Source organism: Malus domestica, chromosome 17 (assembly GCF_042453785.1).
Source record: "Malus domestica chromosome 17, GDT2T_hap1".
NCBI lineage: Eukaryota > Viridiplantae > Streptophyta > Magnoliopsida > Rosales > Rosaceae > Malus > Malus domestica.
In genome coordinates this window covers 26,742,810-26,762,132 of record NC_091677.1, presented here as the reverse complement: position 1 = coordinate 26,762,132, position 19,323 = coordinate 26,742,810, and the positions used below count along the sequence as shown (strand labels likewise).

At 40.2% G+C, this 19,323-nt stretch overlaps 1 protein-coding gene across 1 annotated transcript; it reads left to right on the top strand.

Annotated features, from left to right (window-relative positions):
* Positions 1 to 3,304: 3,304 nt before the first annotated feature.
* On the top strand, positions 3,305 to 14,060 carry LOC103414706 (protein NUCLEAR FUSION DEFECTIVE 4). The gene is made up of 3 exons (XM_029097032.2): positions 3,305 to 4,000; positions 11,714 to 12,597; positions 13,151 to 14,060. Exons 1-3 carry the CDS (start codon positions 3,671 to 3,673, stop codon positions 13,608 to 13,610), a joined length of 1,674 nt encoding a protein of 557 aa, XP_028952865.1. The 5' UTR covers positions 3,305 to 3,670; the 3' UTR covers positions 13,611 to 14,060.
* The last annotated feature ends 5,263 nt before the right edge of the window (positions 14,061 to 19,323 follow it).

The following is a 19,323-nucleotide window of genomic DNA, read 5'->3' as shown; positions in this document are numbered from 1 at the left end:
AGATTCTAGATGAATGTTACTGGACCAAGAACAATTATAAACTTGGCTCAAAATATTATTTTGGGCCCAAACAAATGCTGTGACATTAATTTAGTTTGAAGGCTCGTTCAGATTCTATTCAATATCTCCTAATAATTTGATGGTTCCTTATAAGTTGGTGTTTTAATTTGGTAGTTGGGTTGGCACTCAGTATTCATTTATTTACTATGCTCTGAGGTTGCTGGCTAGGGTTTCTAAATTATAGTCGGAACATCGGTCAAGGTTGTACTCCAGATTTCTGCAGTAAAGATACTTGTTTATGCCTTTACGGTGTCAAAGTTTGGTGTTGGGATGTTTACTTAAACCACGTTTTTTGTGTTGTGAATGTCGGCTTTGTACTACTATGGGGCGTCACGTGACTCCATCTTCCCCGTACATGTGCCATGTTCCAAAGGGTGCACAGCTCGGCCATGCCGACACAATAGTTTGTAAATGTTGTCGTAAAGAGGGTGGCTCTTCTGATGACGATGACTGGGTCGAATACGCTGTTATGAGTCTTTGTCGCACTTGTGGTATGTATGGTGACCGCAGGACTGAAGGTTGCCCCGGTCGCCGGAGAAACTAGGAACAAATTGAGTAGATAGTGATCAAGTTTATTTCTGATAGTCCAATTACCAACTGTTAATTTCTCCTGCATATTTAACAGTATTTTTAGCCTTCTCCTGCATACAGAAGCACTTAGAATTCTCATCGAGCAAAGCCCAACACTGCATATTAAGTTAGATACTTCACATGTCTGCGTAAAAAATTTCACTTATTGGTCTGAAAATGGTACCTTTGCCCGGACTATACACGAAACCGCTCACTTGGCTAAAATTTATCATATTTCTAATCTCTAATGTCTAACTTTTGGTTATCCATTTCTTTATCCTATGCCTAAATCTATTGGAATTTGAAAGTTCCTCACCCAAACATATCTTGAATATTTAGAATGGTGTTCATTGAGAAAGTTCAAATGCTATTTGGTTCACCGTTTATGAATTATGGATTGGAGTGTTATTCTTACAAAGCAAAATATCGTTGTACATGAGAGACATTTGTTATTCAAACTTTGAAGTACGTGGTTATCCATTTCTTTATCCTATGCCTAAATCTATTGGAATTTGAAAGTTCCTCACCCAAACATATCTTGAATATTTAGAATGGTGTTCATTGAGAAAGTTCAAATGCTATTTGGTTCACCGTTTATGAATTATGGATTGGAGTGTTATTGTTACAAAGCAAAATATCGTTGTACATGAGAGACATTTGTTATTCAAACTTTGAAGCACGTGAGGTGAAATCTTGTCTTAAGTAATATCAATTACTTTTTTTTGGGGGGGGGGGGGGGGGAAACATAATATCAAATGCTAGACTCGATCTCAAGGTTAGGCTTTTCCAACTCTTATTTGTATACATTTAGCATTGTGTTTACTTGAGAGTTTATACACGACAGAGCTACCCACATGTTTAGGGGGGCTTTAGCTTATATAGTCCACCCAATTTCTATACAAGTTATTATTTAATATATATTTAGGGCATGATGATTAATAAAAAAAAAATACTTTTATGCTAAAAGTAATAGATGAGTTTTGTTCAAAAAAAAAAAAAAGGAGGTAATAGATGAGTTCTCTCTTTCCTTCACATATTCTTTAAAGAAAAAGACCATTTTCACTATTCAGAAAATATTCCAAATCTGAGGGCAAGGCAACACAATTCAAATTGATTTGATATTCTTTATTGAAAGTAGAAGTATGACAGCAATTTGCACTAAGATGGAAGATGAATCCAAAAGTCGACAATTCAGTTAGGCCATCAATTATCGGAGAAAATTTTCATTATACTCAGAAGACGGATGATATATCATATTTTATTATAGAGGTGTACTATCCACACACTTTATTTTACTTCTCATCGCACTTGGTGTGATGGCAAGTGCCTTTGCCCATGAGCGGTAGGTCTCGGGTTCGAGACTTGGGAGCAGCCTCTCCATAAATGGGGGTAAGGCTAGCCGACATTCACCTCTCCCAGACCCTGCGTAAAGCGGGAGCCTTGTGCACTGGGTACGACGACACATTTTGATAATTTCTGTCAATTGATCTTCTTCAATTCATCTGATCTAAAGGCTGAAAATTAAAAAGGTGTGAAAAGTAAAATGGGGTGTGTGGATATCACATCCCTTATTATATAAGTAGAATTTTGTCTTTTTTTTTAAATTAATTTTTTTAATACAGGTATCTCATCTCACTTGTATAATGACACATAATATACCATTTTATGTTCTAGACATACAGAAAAATCTCTCTAATTTTTTCATGCAAATTTCCTTCTATAACAATCATCCAAGAGGAAAAGATTAGGTACATAGCACTACTATTATCATGATACAGCAACAAGTATTTAAGAATAAGTGTGTTATCCATACATTTTTTTTTATAAGAAAACTAATGAAAATGGCTTGAAATTTTTGAGTTTTAATGATAAGGGCAAAATAAAAGGTAAAGTGAATAGTACATGTGACATCCCACATCGTCCAGGGGAGTGATCCTTAAATGTATATTCTCATACCTATCTAGCACGAATCCTTTTGAGAGCTCACTAGCTTCGGGTTCCGTCGAAACTCTGACCTTAAGCGAGAAGGTGGCTAGAGCACTCTCATAATGGGTGACCTATTGGAAAGTTGCTCGTGAGTTCCTAAAAACAAAACTGTGAGGGAATGGTAAGCTCAAAGTGGACAAAGTGCTACGGTGGTGGAGCAGGCCCGGGAAGTGGTATGCCCCGGGCCGGGATGTGACAGTACCAGGTTTGACTTTTTAGTGTAAAAATGTGGTTTTTCGTTAAAGTGAACAGTATCGTAGACTTTTCGTTAAAACTCCATTTTTTTATCTCATACACACCCTCTTAATTTACAGTCCTCGGATTGACTAAATTAAAAAATATCAAATGATAGAAATTAATAAAGTTGTGTGAAAAGTAAAAATAGTGTGTAGATAGCTAGCATACCCTTTAAGAATAATCTCAAGAATATCAAGATAATATTCTAAGGATCAAACTCTGCAGCGGAAAGACTTGAACATTAAACAGTTTATTCTTATAAAAAATTAAAAAAAAATAAAAGAGAGAGATCATTTTTATTAATATCTTGTGTTTTAGTCCGACATTACATCTAATATTTTATTAAATTAATTTTAATTTAGTATATTATAAGACAGTTCTAACTCAATTTGAAATAATCCGACGCATCGTACACAAACCCATATAAGTGTGTAATCGATCCAAGCCAAATACCGAAATTTTATGTGATATCGTCGGCGTGTAGCTGATTCACCACAAAGGGCACAACATGTAGGACATAGTATATGACGTGAACAAAATGCAAACTACAATAATTTAGTCTTCAATGGGAACATAAAGGGCAGCCCCGCCGTCCGCCACCTGCCCTCTGGTCTATGGTCCTGTCCCCTTCATCTTTGACACTCGTTTCCCGAATCCCTACGTGATTTCTGCCACTCCATTAAACTCCAAGTTGGGAGTTTGGTCGCGCTGATAGCTCTCTCACAACCTCTTCCAATCAAACGCTGCAACGGCGTATTTTCCCACATTTCTATTGCCCTTCCTTTCTCTCTGATCCCACTGTATCAGCGATCAGAAGATGCCGAGCCCAAGTCTGAAAGCAGGAAGCCGGCCGCCGTGGGTGGGGTTGGGAGCGGCGGTTTGGGTCCAAATTGCTTCCGGAAACTCATACAACTTCCCGCTCTATTCCCCGCTGCTGAAATCGGTGCTGGGTTTGAGTCAGCAGCAGCTCACCATTCTCGGAGTGGCCAGTGACGTTGGAGAGAGTTTGGGTTTCCTCCCTGGGATCGCCTGCAACAAGTTTCCTCCGTGGGCTGTGCTTTTGGTTGGTTGTGTGCTCTGTTTCTTGGGCTATGGCGTTATCTGGCTCGTTGTCAGCGGAACGATTGGCAGCTTCCCTTTTGTGGCGGTGAGTTGCCCACTTCATTGTATATCTCCATTTCTTTGTTTTGAATGATTTGAATTTTGAAATTGATTGTTTAACTCCAAAAGTTGAAACTTTCACTTAGGCAGCTTGTTGTTTGATGGGTTAATTGTTCTTTTAATACCAGCGATAGTCTAAACCACTCTAATCATGGAGAGGGGGAATTTCAACTCGAGTTGAATTTTGAAAGTGTTGGATGGGTTGAATTCTAAAAGTGGTTTCTTCTGAAATTCTAATTGGAAGATTTGTTCGTCTGAAATTTAATGTATTTTGAGTGTAAATTATAGGCATAATATGTTTGATCCGGGTTTGTCTGACACTACGATCTCGGTTGTCCTTAATAAGATTTTGGAGATGATTGCTTGATTGGTGTTACTTCTCAAATTTGGTACCTTTACTTTCTTCCAATTTATCTATGTTTCTCTTCGTTTATCTAGATTCTTAGGACACATGCGAAGTTACAGTAGATCATTTTGATATTCCATTTCCGTTGAACTAGTAACTCTTATTTACCAATTGTATCCGAGAATTAAAAGAAGTTCTTTAAATCAGTGATAAAAAATAGCAAGTCTGTTTTTTCGATGCATTTTAAGGAGCTAAGCAGTATAAGTGCAAACAAAACCCATCATTAACGTTAAATGCTGAAAACCTATCGAATGTCATTGCAGCTTCCTCTCCTTACCAAGAAATTCTTTATCGTAGTGTTCCTTGGAACTGTTGTCTTTCCCACTTTCACATTTTTAACAGAACTTTGCTCATTACTCTCAAGGATTGAAAACCTTAAAGATGAGAGTTCAGGTACCAAGTTGAGCCAATTTTGTATCTCATATGTGTCTATTAGTTCTGTGCATGGTCTAGGTATGAACAGGTTTACAGTGGTTTTACTTAACATGTATCATTTATAAATTCAAGCAAAGACAACTTAGAGATGGAAAGTGATTAAAAATGTAGATAGATGAGGAACCTCCAGTCCACTTTAATAACAAAAAAATTCCTAACTGAGCTCAAGACATTATGTTTAACTGATTGAAATTTCAAATTTTTGGAAGTTATGCTTTTCGCAGACGATATAGTGTTGATAGATGAAACTCAGGAAGGGGTAAATGCAAAGCTTAACCTTTGGAGAGAAGTGTTGGAATCTAAAGGTCTTCGCCTAAGCCGATCAAAGACAGAATATATGGAGTGCAAGTTCAGTGCAAATGGAGGCCAAAACGAGTTAGGGATGAGGATCGGAGATCAAGAAATACCAAAGAGCGACCGTTTTCGTTACCTAAGATCTATCTTGCAAAAGAACGGAGAATTAGATGGAGATCTCAACCATAGAATACAAGCTGGATGGATGAAGTGGAAGAGTGCATCCGGCGTGTTGTGTGACCGCCGTATGCCACTGAAGCTCAAGGGAAAATTTTATAGGACGGCAATAAGGCCGGCGATGCTATATGGCACAGAATGTTGGGCGGTGAAACATCAACACGTACACAAAATGGGTGTAGCGGAGATGAGGATGCTTCGTTGGATGTGTGGGCACACGAGAAAGGATAAGATTAGGAATGAGGATATCCGGGGTAAAGTAGGAGTAGCCGAAATTGAAGGAAAGATGAGAGAAAATCGGTTACGGTGGTTTGGACATGTGCAAAGAAGGCCTACTGACGCTCCGATTAGAAGATGCGACTATGGGACAGAGGTTCAGGGCCGAAGGGGTAGAGGAAGACCTAGGAAAACTTTGGAAGAGACTCTAAGAAAAGACTTAGAGTACTTGGATCTAACGAAGGACATGACACAGGATCGAGCACAATGGCGTTCTAAGATTCATATAGCCGATCCCACTCAGTGACTTGGATTTTCCAAGTCTCCAACCGAGAAGTTTTCCTCACTCGGGAAATTAAGGGAACACTACCCCAACCTACATGCTCCACTCAGAAAGCTTCAACATACAAGCTTCAACAAAAGAAAATTCAAAGAACTTAGCGAAGAAGGCTTTGGTGTATTTAACACAATACGTTGAAATGAAGGAAAGCTTATTTATTGATATCCCAGATAAGCTACAAATATGTACATATACATGAGTCAAAATAAACACACAAGAGGGAGCCTTCACAAAGGTTGCTTAGGAGAAGTCTCAGCAGTCGGTAGAGCCCCAGAAAGAGAAGGCACCGGAGGGGGATCATTTGGAGCCTCAGTACTGGACAGAACCCTAGAAGGAGGAGGCATCAGAGGTTGATCATTCGGAGCTTCATTACGCGGTACAGCCCCAGAAGACGAAGGCAATAAATGCCTTTGGAACAAACCCACAAATTTTTTATGATCAAGTAAAACCTGACCATCAGTTTCCTTCATCTGGTCAAGCTTCCTCTTCATGTTTGTAGCATAGTCATGTGCAAGCCGGTGCAACTGTTTATTCTCATGCTTGAGCCCTCTAATCTCCTGTTTGAGACTCATCACTTCAGCCGCCAATGATTCAACTTGACGGGTTCGAGCAAATAGGCGTTGGGCCATATTAGACACAGAACCTGCACACTGAACACTAAGAGCCAGCGAATCCTTAACAGCTAACTCATCAGACCGTTTGGAAAGTAGTCTGTTATCTTTGGGAGTGAGAAGGTTCCTGGCCACCACCGCAGCGGTCATATCATTCTTCATCACGAAATCCCCAACGGTAAGAGGACCAGTAGGGGAGACGAAGGATGGGCGCCATATGTTGTCTGGAGAAGGCGGGGCTGCCTCTTCAACAAGGTTCAAGTCAAAACGACGGTCGGAGGGGCCAGACATTTTCAAAGGTGTTGAAGAGAGAAGAGGTCGGACAAATCAAGATCTTAGAAGTGCAAGAATGAAGCTTCTACTGGTGGAGATTCAAGTGTGCTTTGGAACTTAATGCCAGCCCCTATAAAAATCTGCACTCGACGGAGCTTCAGAAATCGAAGAGGCGCCTGCTCAGAAATCGAAGAGGCGTTTGCTTTCTCAAAAGCTGGGCTGCTTAGAGATCACGAGGGTTGATCTCAGAAATCGAAGAGGCGTTTGCTTTCTCAAAAGTTGGGCTGCTCAAAGACCACGAAGGCCGATCTCAGAAATCGAAGAGGCGCTCGCTTTCTCAAAAGCTGGGCTCCCCAGAGACCACGAGGGCCGATCTCAGAAATCGAAGAGGCACCTACTTTTCCAGCCTTGTCAGCACCTGTCACACGCACACTCAGCTTTGCGGAAATTATGGGCATTCTGTCGAAGACTTCTGGGGAAGTAGAAAACACATGAATCTTACTGTTCAATCACCCACTTCCCACACGCAACAATAGCTCATGGGTACCACAGATAACTTTGCCAAAGTTCTCTGCCAAAGTTGAGCACGTGAAGCTTGCAGCTCCCACTACATCGCTCTGACCAAGAAGGGTAAAAGAATAGCAAAGAAACAGCACTAACTAAGTTTAGACCCATAAATTTTGAAGGTCTAGCTACCATATTATTACCCACAAGGGTAAAGGAACAGTACCACTGCTGGATAATTGGAAAGTCCCTGTGTGTCAACCTCTGTGCTTCGTGGCAAGGTAGACTAGCAAACATGCCCAACCTTTACTCACATTCGAGAAAACACTCCCAATAAGATTGCTTGCTCCAAAATCGAAAAGGCACCGTCCTCCGAATCTCGAGAGCCAGACTCCCAACATGACTACTTTCTTAAAAATCGAAGAGAGGGTAAAGGAACAGTACCATTGCTGGATAATTGGAAAGTCCCTGTGTGTCAACCTATGTGCTTCGTGGCAAGGTAGACTAGCAAACATGCCCAACCTTTACTCACATTCGAGAAAACACTCCCAACAAGATTGCTTGCTCCAAAATCGAAGAGGCACCGCCCTCCGAATCTCGAGAGCCAGACTCCCAACATGATTACTTTCTCAAAAATTGAAGAGACACTGCTCCCCGAATCTTCGAGAGCCAGACCCCCAGCATGATTGCTTTCTCAAAAATCGATGAGGCATCGTTCTCCGAATCAATCGAAGAGGCGCTCGCTTTCTCAAAAGCTGGGCTGCTCAGAGACCACGAGGGCCGATCTCAGAAATCGAAGAGGCACCTACTTTTCTAGCCTTGTCAGCACCTGTCACACGCACACTCAGCTTTGCAGAAATTATGGGCATTCTGTCGAAGACTTCTGGTGAAGTAGAAAGCACATGAATCTTACTGTTCAATCACCCACTTCCCACACGCAACAATAGCTCATGGGTACCACAGATAACTTTGCCAAAGTTCTCTGCCAAAGTTGAGCACGTGAAGCTTGCAGCTCCCACTACATCGCTCTGACCAAGAAAGGTAAAAGAATAGCAAAGAAACAGCACTAACAAAGTTTAGACACATAAATTTTGAAGGTCTAGCTACCATATTATTACCCACAAGGGTAAAGGAACAGTACCACTGCTGGATAATTGGAAAGTCCCTGTGTGTCAACCTCTGTGCTTCGTGGCAAGGTAGACTAGCAAACATGCTCAACCTTTACTCACATTCGAGAAAACACTCCCAACAAGATTGCTTGCTCCAAAATCGAAGAGGCACCGTCCTCCGAATCTCGAGAGCCAGACTCCCAACATGACTACTTTCTCAAAAGCGAAGAGAGGGTAAAGGAACAGTACCATTGCTGGATAATTGGAAAGTCCCTGTGTGTCAACCTTTGTGCTTCGTGGCAAGGTAGACTAGCAAACATGCCCAACCTTTACTCACATTCGAAACAACACTCCCAACAGGATTGCTTGCTCCAAAATCGAAGAGGCACCGCCTTCCGAATCTCGAGAGCCAGACTCCCAACATGATTACTTCCTCAAAAATCGAAGAGACACTGCTCTCCGAATCTCGAGAGCCAGACCCCCAGCATGATTGCTTTCTCAAAAATCGAAGAGGCATCGTTCTCCGAATCTCGAGAGCCAGATACCACAGACCACTTTTTCAAAGTGCTCTGACAGAGTTAAAACATGTGAAACTGGCAGCTCCCACTACCGTGCTATGACCAAGCAGGGTAAAGGAATAGCATTACTACTTGTTGTTAGGGAGACTCCTATATATGTCGACCTCCATCCCCAACAGACAGGCAGACCTGCAAAAATGCTCAACCCTTCATCATATCTGAGAGGGCACTCCCAACGAAGCCTTTCGAAATATTCAGCTTTCTTTCTCCCCGATAATACCTCTGCAAACAAGCTATACTAGAGCAAGAATATCTCATATCATCAGGGTTAAAAGCAAGAGTATCCCATATCATGCTTTTTCCCTGTCTTTTCCTTTGGCCTTGTTTTTACCTGTAAGACAAGGAGAAAGAGAGCAATCAGTCAGCACTTGGAATCAAGCTTCCAGCTAGGAACTGACTGCCTGGAACCCCTTACCTGATTACTTACCTGGCATTGCTCTCGAGTACTCATCTTCAACATCTTATGTTTCCAGGGAAGATTCCGCATCTGCTTGAGGAACAGATAGGGCAAGTGCGAAGGATACAAGGAAGCATGTGGAGACAAGCGTAACAGCACACGTGCCGATACATCCATTACTCTGTCAAAAGCAAAAGTATCCCATATCAGCAGGGTGGAACGTACTCTAGATTTGATGGACTTGTTTTGATCCTCAAATTCTTCAGTCGGCCTTATACTCTGGAGGAAACCAGAAAACCTTCCAGCTCAGTTCAAGAATAAGCCTGTGGAAAGTTACTTCTTCAAAAGCAAAAGTATCTCATATCATCTCTTCTCATTTTTCTTCTCTTTATCCTTCATGCTGCTGCAAGATGGGGAGAAAGTGAACAATCAGTCGGAGCTCTAATTGCTTACCTTGTCTGTCACCTCTTTCAGCAGACCCCCTAGCTCGGCGACTTGGGAGACTCCTACTACATGGTTTGTATCGCGCTTGACCAAGCCTGAAACTACAAGTAAGCTTCAAGTGAAATTGATACATTACCTTGTGCATCTCCACCAGTTAAAGATACCACCCCTGGATGGAGGAAGAGTACTTCCAGAGAAGATGCCACATCTACCTATGAGACAGATAAGGCAAGTCAAGACGACACCACACTCCGATACTTAGAAGTTTCGTGATTACGAGATCATTCTCCCACATTATTTCCTAATGTCATTTGTACTAAATCATTCACTTGTACTCACTAAAGGAGAGCTTGAACCTATGTACTTGTGTAAACCCTTCACAATTAATGAGAACTCTTCTATTCCGTGGACGTAGCCAATCTGGATGAACCACGTACATCTTGTGTTTGCTTTCCTATCTCTATCCATTTATATACTTATCCACACTAATGACCGGAGCAATCTAGCGAAGATCACAAAAAGCGACCGTTTTCGCTACCTAGGATCTATCTTGCAAGAGAACGGAGAATTAGATGGAGATCTCAACCATAGAATACGAGCTGGATGGATGAAGTGTAAGAGTGCATCCGGCGTGTTGTGTGACCGTCGTAGGCCACTAAAGCTCAAGGGAAAATTTTATAGGACGGCAATAAGGCCAGCGATGTTGTATGGCACAGAATGTTGGGCGGTGAAGCATCAACACGTACACAAAATGGGTGTAGCGGAGATAAGGATGCTTTGTGGGATGTGTGGGCACACGAGAAAGGATAAGATTGGGAATGAGGATATCCGAGGTAAAGTAGGAGTAGCCGAAATTGTAGGAAAGATGAGAGAAAATCGGCTCCAGTGATTTGGACATGTGCAAAGAAGGCCGACTGACGCTCCGGTTCGAAGATGTGACTACGGGACAGAGGTTCAGGGCCGAAGGGGTAGAGGAAGACCTAGGAAAACTTTGGAAGAGACTCTAAGAAAAGACTTAGAGTACTTGGATCTAACGGAGGACATGACACAAAACCGAGCGCAATGGCGTTTTAGGATTCATATAGCCGACCCCACTTAGTGGGAAAAGGCTTTGTTGTTGTTGTTGTTGTTGTTGTTGTAAAGTTGTATAAGTGCTGATTACTCACAAGCAGGCTCATTTTCTAAACTGTTAGTAGTATCTCAGATCTTGGACTTTTTCAAGTCTCACTTAAGGCAAACTATAATCTCCATAGTATTCTTGTCCTCTCTTTCTGGAGCTTTCTTGTGTGATTAAATCTGAAGCCGCACAATTAACATCCTGCATGAAGATTGTACGTAGAGAAATGTTTTTTCCGAGAACAGATTGATTAGATACAATTGATCCACATGTGTTTTCAACTTCTTTTTTAGTTGAAATTGATTCATCTCCTATTGACTGCATTGTACTTCATTGTACAGGTGTTATGTTCTTGTAGCAATAAGCATTTTGTTTTCCTCGTGTGTGTGTTGGAATTGATTTACGTGGGCCTTTTCTTTTTCAGGCCTGCTTTCATCTGCTTTCTGTTAATTTGTTGAAATAATTACTTCACCACTTTGCTTCTTCGTGCATTGTTGTCTCAAGCTGTTAGGGGTTACTTAAATGTTGTCTTCTGAAGTAAAGTCATACTATGGAATGTATTGCCTTTTAATACAAAAGGCATTACCCATATGTCAAATTCTATTATTATGTCAAATTCTATTATTGCCTTTATGCATTACGCAACCCCGTCCCCCTTTTATCCTTATGTTGATGTTGAATTATGCTGAAAAAAAGTAAAAATCTTACAGAAGGAAATTTTCAGAAATAAGCTAGTTAAATATATGTTTTAGTTTTCGCATTAGGACATCTAATATCTATCTTTTATTTCTATTGCAGTTATGGATCACACTTTTCATTGCGGCAAATAGCAACGCTTGGTTTGGCACAGCTGTGCTTGTAACCAACATGAGGAACTTCCCTCTCAGCAGAGGCACTGTGGCTGGCATTCTCAAAGGTTATATCGGGCTTAGTGCTGCTGTTTATACAGTATTATACAGTACGGTGCTTCAGGATTCGGCTTTGAATCTATTGTTGTTTCTTGCTCTTGGGATTCCAGTTTTGTGTTTAGCCTTGATGTACTTTATCCGGCCATGTACTCCAGCTTCTGGAGAAGATTCTTCGGAGCATGTCCATTTTCTCTTCACCATAGCTGTCAGTGTTTTGCTAGCTATTTATCTTATCACTGTCACAATAGTACAGCAGTTGGTATCTCTTAGCGATGCTATTTCCTACATTTTGGTTGCTATAATGGTTATTCTTCTACTTGCTCCCCTCGCAATTCCTGTGAAAATGACACTATTTCCTTCAAGGGCACGAGCTGAATCTTCAGACCGTCTTGCTCCAGAAGAGGGCGCGACCCAAACGGATCCTTTGTTGACACCATCCTCATCAGCTACACATCTTGGCAGTTTTCTTGAGGCTGAATATGCTTCAGATATCGAAACACTTATTGCAATTGGGGAAGGGGCAGTGAAGAAGAAAAGGAGACCTAAGAGGGGAGAGGATTTTAAGTTTCAAGAAGCTTTTATAAAGGCTGATTTCTGGCTTCTTTGGTTTCTATATTTTCTTGGGGTCGGTTCTGGAATAACAGTACTCAATAATTTGAGCCAGATTGGGATTGCATTAGGCGCTAGTGATACGACAATACTGTTGTCTCTCTTCAGCTTTTGCAATTTTGTGGGTCGTCTGGGTTCTGGTGCTGTTTCTGAACACTTTCTCAGGTCATTTCTGACTAACTTCTGTTTAACTGTTTCTGAAACATTTTTTTTCTCTTTTTAAGTTCTACAAATTTCTGTACAAGCCTGGCTTTTTAACTTCAGGTATAACTGACACCACTTCGGCAATAACAAGTCCTGTTTTTCCACTGGCCCTGATTTTAAGTTTCGACGATCTTCTAAAGTATCTTGCTAGCTTGCTTTGTTGACTTGTGTTTCTTTTAACCTTTAATCTTCTTTTTGATGGATAAATCTTTCAAACTTGGAAATTGTTGTTATTCTTTAATGCGTTTACATTCACCTTTTTCTTCCCTCTATTGTAGGGTTAGCAGATTGCAATGTTATATCAGAGTTTCTTGAACATCTTACTTTTGTGTCAAACTGTTCCAATATACTTTTGAGATTGTGACCTAGATTCTTATACTCGTAAACTATATACAGACCTTATTCTGTTTGAGAATATATGATCACATTCAACTCTCTGTTTTTAATGGATGAGTCATTCTTTTGCTTCTTTAAGGGCATAATACTAATTTGGTATAACATTTTGCCATTGCAGGACGAAAACAGTTCCTCGCACAGTGTGGATGGCATGTGCGCATGTAGTTATGCTCATATCGTTTGTTTTATATGCTCTAGCTATCAGTGGTACTCTCTATGTTGCAACTGCTCTGTTTGGTATCTGCTATGGGGCTCAGTATTCATTGATGGTTCCAACAGCCTCCGAACTTTTCGGCTTGAAAAATTTTGCCGTAATTTACAGCTTCATGGGACTTGGGAATCCTATCGGTGCAGTACTTTTCTCCGTTCTTCTTGCTGGTGATGTGTATGATGCTGAAGCTGCCAAGCAAGGAGGGTCTACATGCGTAGGTTCTGCTTGCTTTGGGCTCACATTTATAGTTTTAGCCATCGCCTGTGGACTAGGCTTCATCTTGAGTGTAATTTTGACAATTAGAGTACGACCGGTTTACCAAATGCTTTATGCTGGGGGTTCCTTCCGTCTGCCATCGAGCCACTAATGATTGGAGATCGGTGACATGAATCCATAGTTCCATACAGGTTGTGGAAAACTGTTCTGATTTCGTCATTCAGATTACTAGTGAATATCTGCGGCTTGAATGTTATATAGGTACTGCAAGTGCCGAGCTTTAAGCTATAATGTTTCACCCAAGTTGGCCTTTGTTGGTTGCGTGTTTATGGCGGATCAAGGAAGAGTCAATGGAGTCCCTTATAGGTCTCCGCGGTATTATATATGTACATTTCGAGTTTGAGGTATTACCGTATATCATCTGTTATACCATCTTAGAATCGAACTCTCGCAGACATATTCCTTCACATTCTGTTATGCATCGTTTTATCTTCTTTTGGTGCTTCTCTAGCACGTGGGACAAACAATTTCGTTTTGCTAGCAATTTTAAAACCTGCTAAAGCAGAGTTGAATCTTTAATAAATATTTTCAATTGTTGAAATACTTTCATTAATTTTTAAAAAGTGACTGCCACACAAATTTTATCCTTTATAGAATAAAGTGACTGCCACGACGTACCACCATAAACACTAACCTTACACCATCAATGCTACTACCATCACCGTTGTTGCCACCACCACAACCATAACCGTAACCGCCACCATTGCAACCACAACCACCAACCGGCACTACCACCAGTATCACCACCATCATTGCTACCACCACCACTGCCACCATCATAATCGCAACCGCCACCATTGCCACCACAACCACCACCGCTGCCACCAGCCATACCACGAGTGTTACCTCTACACCTCAACTACCACATCCCACTGTTCTCACACCACCATACCTACACTATAACCACAACCACAGTTGCCACCATTGGCGCTACCACCTCCCCTAGTACCATTGTTACATGTGCACCCCAACCACCATATCCCACTATTAACACCACCACCATACCTCCACCATTGCTGCTACCATCGCCACCACTGTAACCACCACCTCCACCACCATTGTCCTCGCCACTATTGTCTCCCCACTCATACTGCTATGTCCATTTTGTCATTGTATACAATTATATTACTTTTACTTTAAAATTTACCAAACGCTTTTATATTGTTTTTCTTATTCACAACACTTTTAAAATACAATTAACCAAATACTCATCTGCTTTATTTTACAGCTGATTATTCTTAAAGCATAGCAGAAGCAGTTTTTAAAAAAAAAAAACACAGCAATCTCAAATTGGGCCTAAGTGTATTTTTATTTCTAAATGTAGAAAATTTGAAATGCTTAATGAATATTTTAGAGTGTCAATAATGTCACCTTTAAAATATTATCAGTATGTTGTCGTTCTTGTATTCGAATACTAGTATTATTAAAGCGTACTTAAGTTGAGTATTTTGAGCATGTAATTTTGAGCATGTACATATTAGTTTTTGGAAGCAAAGCTATTTCAGTTGGTTGCTTTTAAGAGAGCTAGAAATTTTACCGATTTCTCTTAGACCTACTCCAACCTTTAGAGTAAAACTCAAATTTTAGGTTCTAAACTTATTCCAACTTTGCACCAACCCTTAGGGCAAATATGAGTTAAAACTCAAAACTCATTTATGGGCCAAATTTAGCCTTGGATTCCCCCTAAGTTAGTGGGGCTAGACCATCATATATGTATACTTTTTAATTTATTTTTATATTTATAAATTCATTGAATCTAACAGTTAAGATCTAATTTGATGAAATCTAATACAACAACAACAAAGCATTTTCCTACTAAGTGGGGTCGGCTGTATGAATCCTAGAACGCCATTGCACTCGGTTCTGTATCATGTCCTCCGTTAGATCCAAGTACTCTAAGTCATTTCTTAAGGTCTCTTCCAAAATTTTCCTAGGTCTTGCTCTACCCCTTCGGCCCTGAACCTCTGTCCCATAGTCACATCTTTGAACCGGAGCGTCAGTAGGCCTTATTTGCACATGTCCAAACCACCGTAACCGGTTTTCTCTCATCTTTCCTTCAATTTCGGCTACTCCTACTTTACCTCGGATATCCTCATTCCTAATCTTATCATTTCTCGTATGCCCACACATCCAACAAAGCATTCTCATCTCCACTACACCCATTTTATGTACATGTTAATGCTTCACCGCCCAACATTATGTGCCATACAGTATCGTCGGCCTTATTGTCATCATAAAAAAAAATTCCTTGAGATTCAGTGGCATACGGCAGTCACACAACACACCGGATACACTCTTCCACCTCATCCATCCAGCTTGTATTCTATGGTTGAGGTCTCCATCTAATTCTTCGTTCTTTTGCAAGATAGATCCTAGGTAGCGAAAGCAGTCGCTCTTTGGTATTTTCTGATCTCCGATCCTCACCCCTAACTCATTTTGGCCTCCATTTACACTGAACTTACACTCCATATATTCTGTCTTTGATCGGCTTAGGTAAAGACCTTTAGATTCCAACACTTATCTCTAAAGGTTAAGCTTGGCATTTACCCTTTCTTGAGTTTCATCTATCAACACTATATCGTCTACGAAAAGCATACACCAAGGAATATCATCTTGAATATATCATGTTAACTCATCCATTACCAATGCAAAAAGGTAAGGACTTAAGGATGAGCCTTGATGTAACCCTACAGTTATAGGGAAGCTTTCGGTTTGTCCTTCATGAGTTCTTACGGCAGTCTTTGCTCCATCATACATATCCTTTATAACTTGGATATATGTTACTCGTACTCCTTTCTTCTCTAAAATCCTCCAAAGAATGTCTCTTAAGACTTTATCATACACTTTTTCCAAATCTATAAATACCATGTGTAAATCATTTTTCTCATCTTTATATCTTTCCATCAATCTTCGTAAGAGATAGATTGTCTTCATGGTTAAGCGCCCTGGCGTGAACCCGAATTGATTGTCCGAAACCCGTGTCTCTTGCCTCAATCTATGTTCAATGACTCTCTCCCAGAGCTTCATTGTATGACTCATTAACTTAATACCCCTATAGTTCATGCAATTTTGTATGTCACCCTTATTTTTGTAAATAGGCACCAAAGTGCTCTTTCGCCACTCATTTGGCATCTTCTTCGTTTTCAAAATCCTATTGAAAAGGTCAGTAAGCCATGCTATACATGTCTCTCCCAAGACCTTCCACACTTCGATCGGTATATCATCTAGGCCCACTGTTTTTCTATGCTTCATCTTTTTCAAAGCTACAACCACTTCTTCCTTCCTGATTCGGCGGTAAAATTAGTAGTTTCTACACTCTTCTGAGTTACTTAACTCCCCCAAAGAAGTACTACTTTCATGTCCTTCATTGAAAAGATTATGAAAATAACCTCTTCATTTGTCTTTGACCGCGTTCTCTGTAGCAAGAACCTTTCCATCCTCATCCTTGATGCACCTCACTTAGTTTAGGTCCCTTGTCTTCTTTTCCCTTGCTTTAACTAGTTTATAGATATCCAACTCTGCTTCTTTGGTATCTAGTCGCTTATACATATCATCATAAGCCGCTAGCTTAGCTTCTCTCACAGCTTTCTTAGCCTCTTGCTTCGCTCTTCTATACCTTTCACTATTTTCATTGGTCTTATCCTTGTATAAGACTTTACAACATTCCTTCTTAGCCTTCACCTTTGTTTGTAACTCCTCATTCCACCACCAAGATTCCTTTTGGTATGGAGCAAACACTAGACTTTTTGGAAAAAAATCTGGAATGCCACATGTGTGGCCCGGATTTAAAGAAATGAGAGAAGGGAGGAAGAGTTGAAGCCAATCAGAAAGAAGAGATAGGGAATGACCAATAAGGAAGAAAGGAAAGGAGAGGGAGAGAAAGGAGAGAACGGGACCCCAAGTGTGAGTCACCCTTGTTTTTTTTTCACCCTCTAGGTTTTATTAGCTGATTTTTCTTATCGTTCAAGATTCGCGGCAATTCTTAGTATTGGAGATTCTTTCAAGGGTATGATTCTTAATCCACTCTACTGTACTTACTTATGCTCTAACGTCACGTGTGAAGTGGGTTCCTTCCCACTCACCAGCGCACTCTGGTATTTAAGCACTTTTAGGTTTAAATTTATTCATATTTTTCTACATCTTCATACCTTATGGCTTCGTCACCTTCCAAGCGTCGGCCAGCACAGCTCGATTCGGAGTCCTAGTGGACATCACAAGTCGGGGTGTGTCAGTTTGGTATCAGAGCATAAGTTGGGCAGTATTGTGTTCATCACACACGTGATGTGAGCATTCTTGGTTCTTGAGTCTAATGTTTAAATCTTACCACCTCGTCGAATACGGAAAAATATGTTAGTTGTTCCTAAGTTTTAGGCAGATTTGACGACTCGTCGATCTTTAGAATATCATTTTAGCGAGTGTCTCTAGATTATAAGCAAAGAACTTTGCTGCCAAAGAAAGGTGTGTAATTGAGACTAGTTGATAGCCCTAACATGGGGCTAATGTATCATTATTGGTGTATCGCCAGGAATTTACGGGTCAATCTCATCATTATTGTTAACCATCATTATTAAACCTTTTGAGAGTAGAAATTAAAAATAGTTTTGATTCCTTGGCGATATTCGGGAGGATACCACCATTCCACTTCTTCGTACTACATTAGTTTTCTTGAATCTTTTCGCACGAATCCTGTTTCAAACTGGTGGTCTATGTAACAAACTTTTGAAACTCAGAGTTTTCTCGTGAAGCTTGTTAAATCCATAGTAGTCTTACCAATGTATAGAACCATTTGGAATGAACTATTTTATCTGTGATTTAAAGTTAACAATTATCATCTTTGCTTGGAAATCGAATGACATTTCTCTGTGGAGAACATGTCCAAAATTTTTATCAACCTTAGAACTTCTTAAATAAACTTACTTTTTGGAACGGACTAAGTTTCTGACAGTGGCAGTAGAAGAATTTAATCAGCATCTATGAGTGCACTATAATGTATCTTTTGGTTGTACGAAAATGATATATTTACTCTTGAACACTTTCAGCTTGTCCTATTCTATTTCAGTTGGAAAATACGAGTATCGATATGGAGTTACCTTTAACCTATTAAGAAATGGTTTGAATGATTATAATCATTTGTTATATGAATGGAGTTGGGAAGTATCATTATACACTCTCAGTTCGAGGTATTTTGTATGTGTAGAGAAAGTGAAAATCAATAATCGTGATGCTGAACCAATGCTATGCTTATGTGTTGTTCAATTGATGGTAGCTTTACTTAAGTGGAAAGCAATATTCTTCCAGCCTCAAAACTTAAAGTATTGGCGATGATTTATTTTCTTAAAATGGGCATTGAAATTTCAACAACGAGACACTTGTGAAGGCAACTAAGATAGAAGTGGGATGTTGTTAACGTGTCCGTGGGACGTGATCTAAAAGTCCTCGTTCGTGACATGATTAAATGTGGGGATAAAACTGAAATTAAAATTAAGGCTCCATTTGATATGTTGGAAGAGAATTTTCAATCTAGACGTTTTGCCTTTGGTTAGAGTAGGAAAGATGTTTGAAGAAATAAAATCCAAACTTTCTAGACAACCATAATTTCTTCTCTGTTTCTTTCGGAGGATGAGGGCATTATGAGAAAGCTACTCCTAGGCTTTTATACGAGTTCTGGCAATCAGAAACCCAATAAGATTATCATCTTGGTGTATTTATATTTCACCATGTTACGTGTTTCACTTCCAAGCCTTTGGAAGTCTTTTTAAAGGCTATAAGTATTAGATGTTTAGTATCACATTTCCACCCCTAAA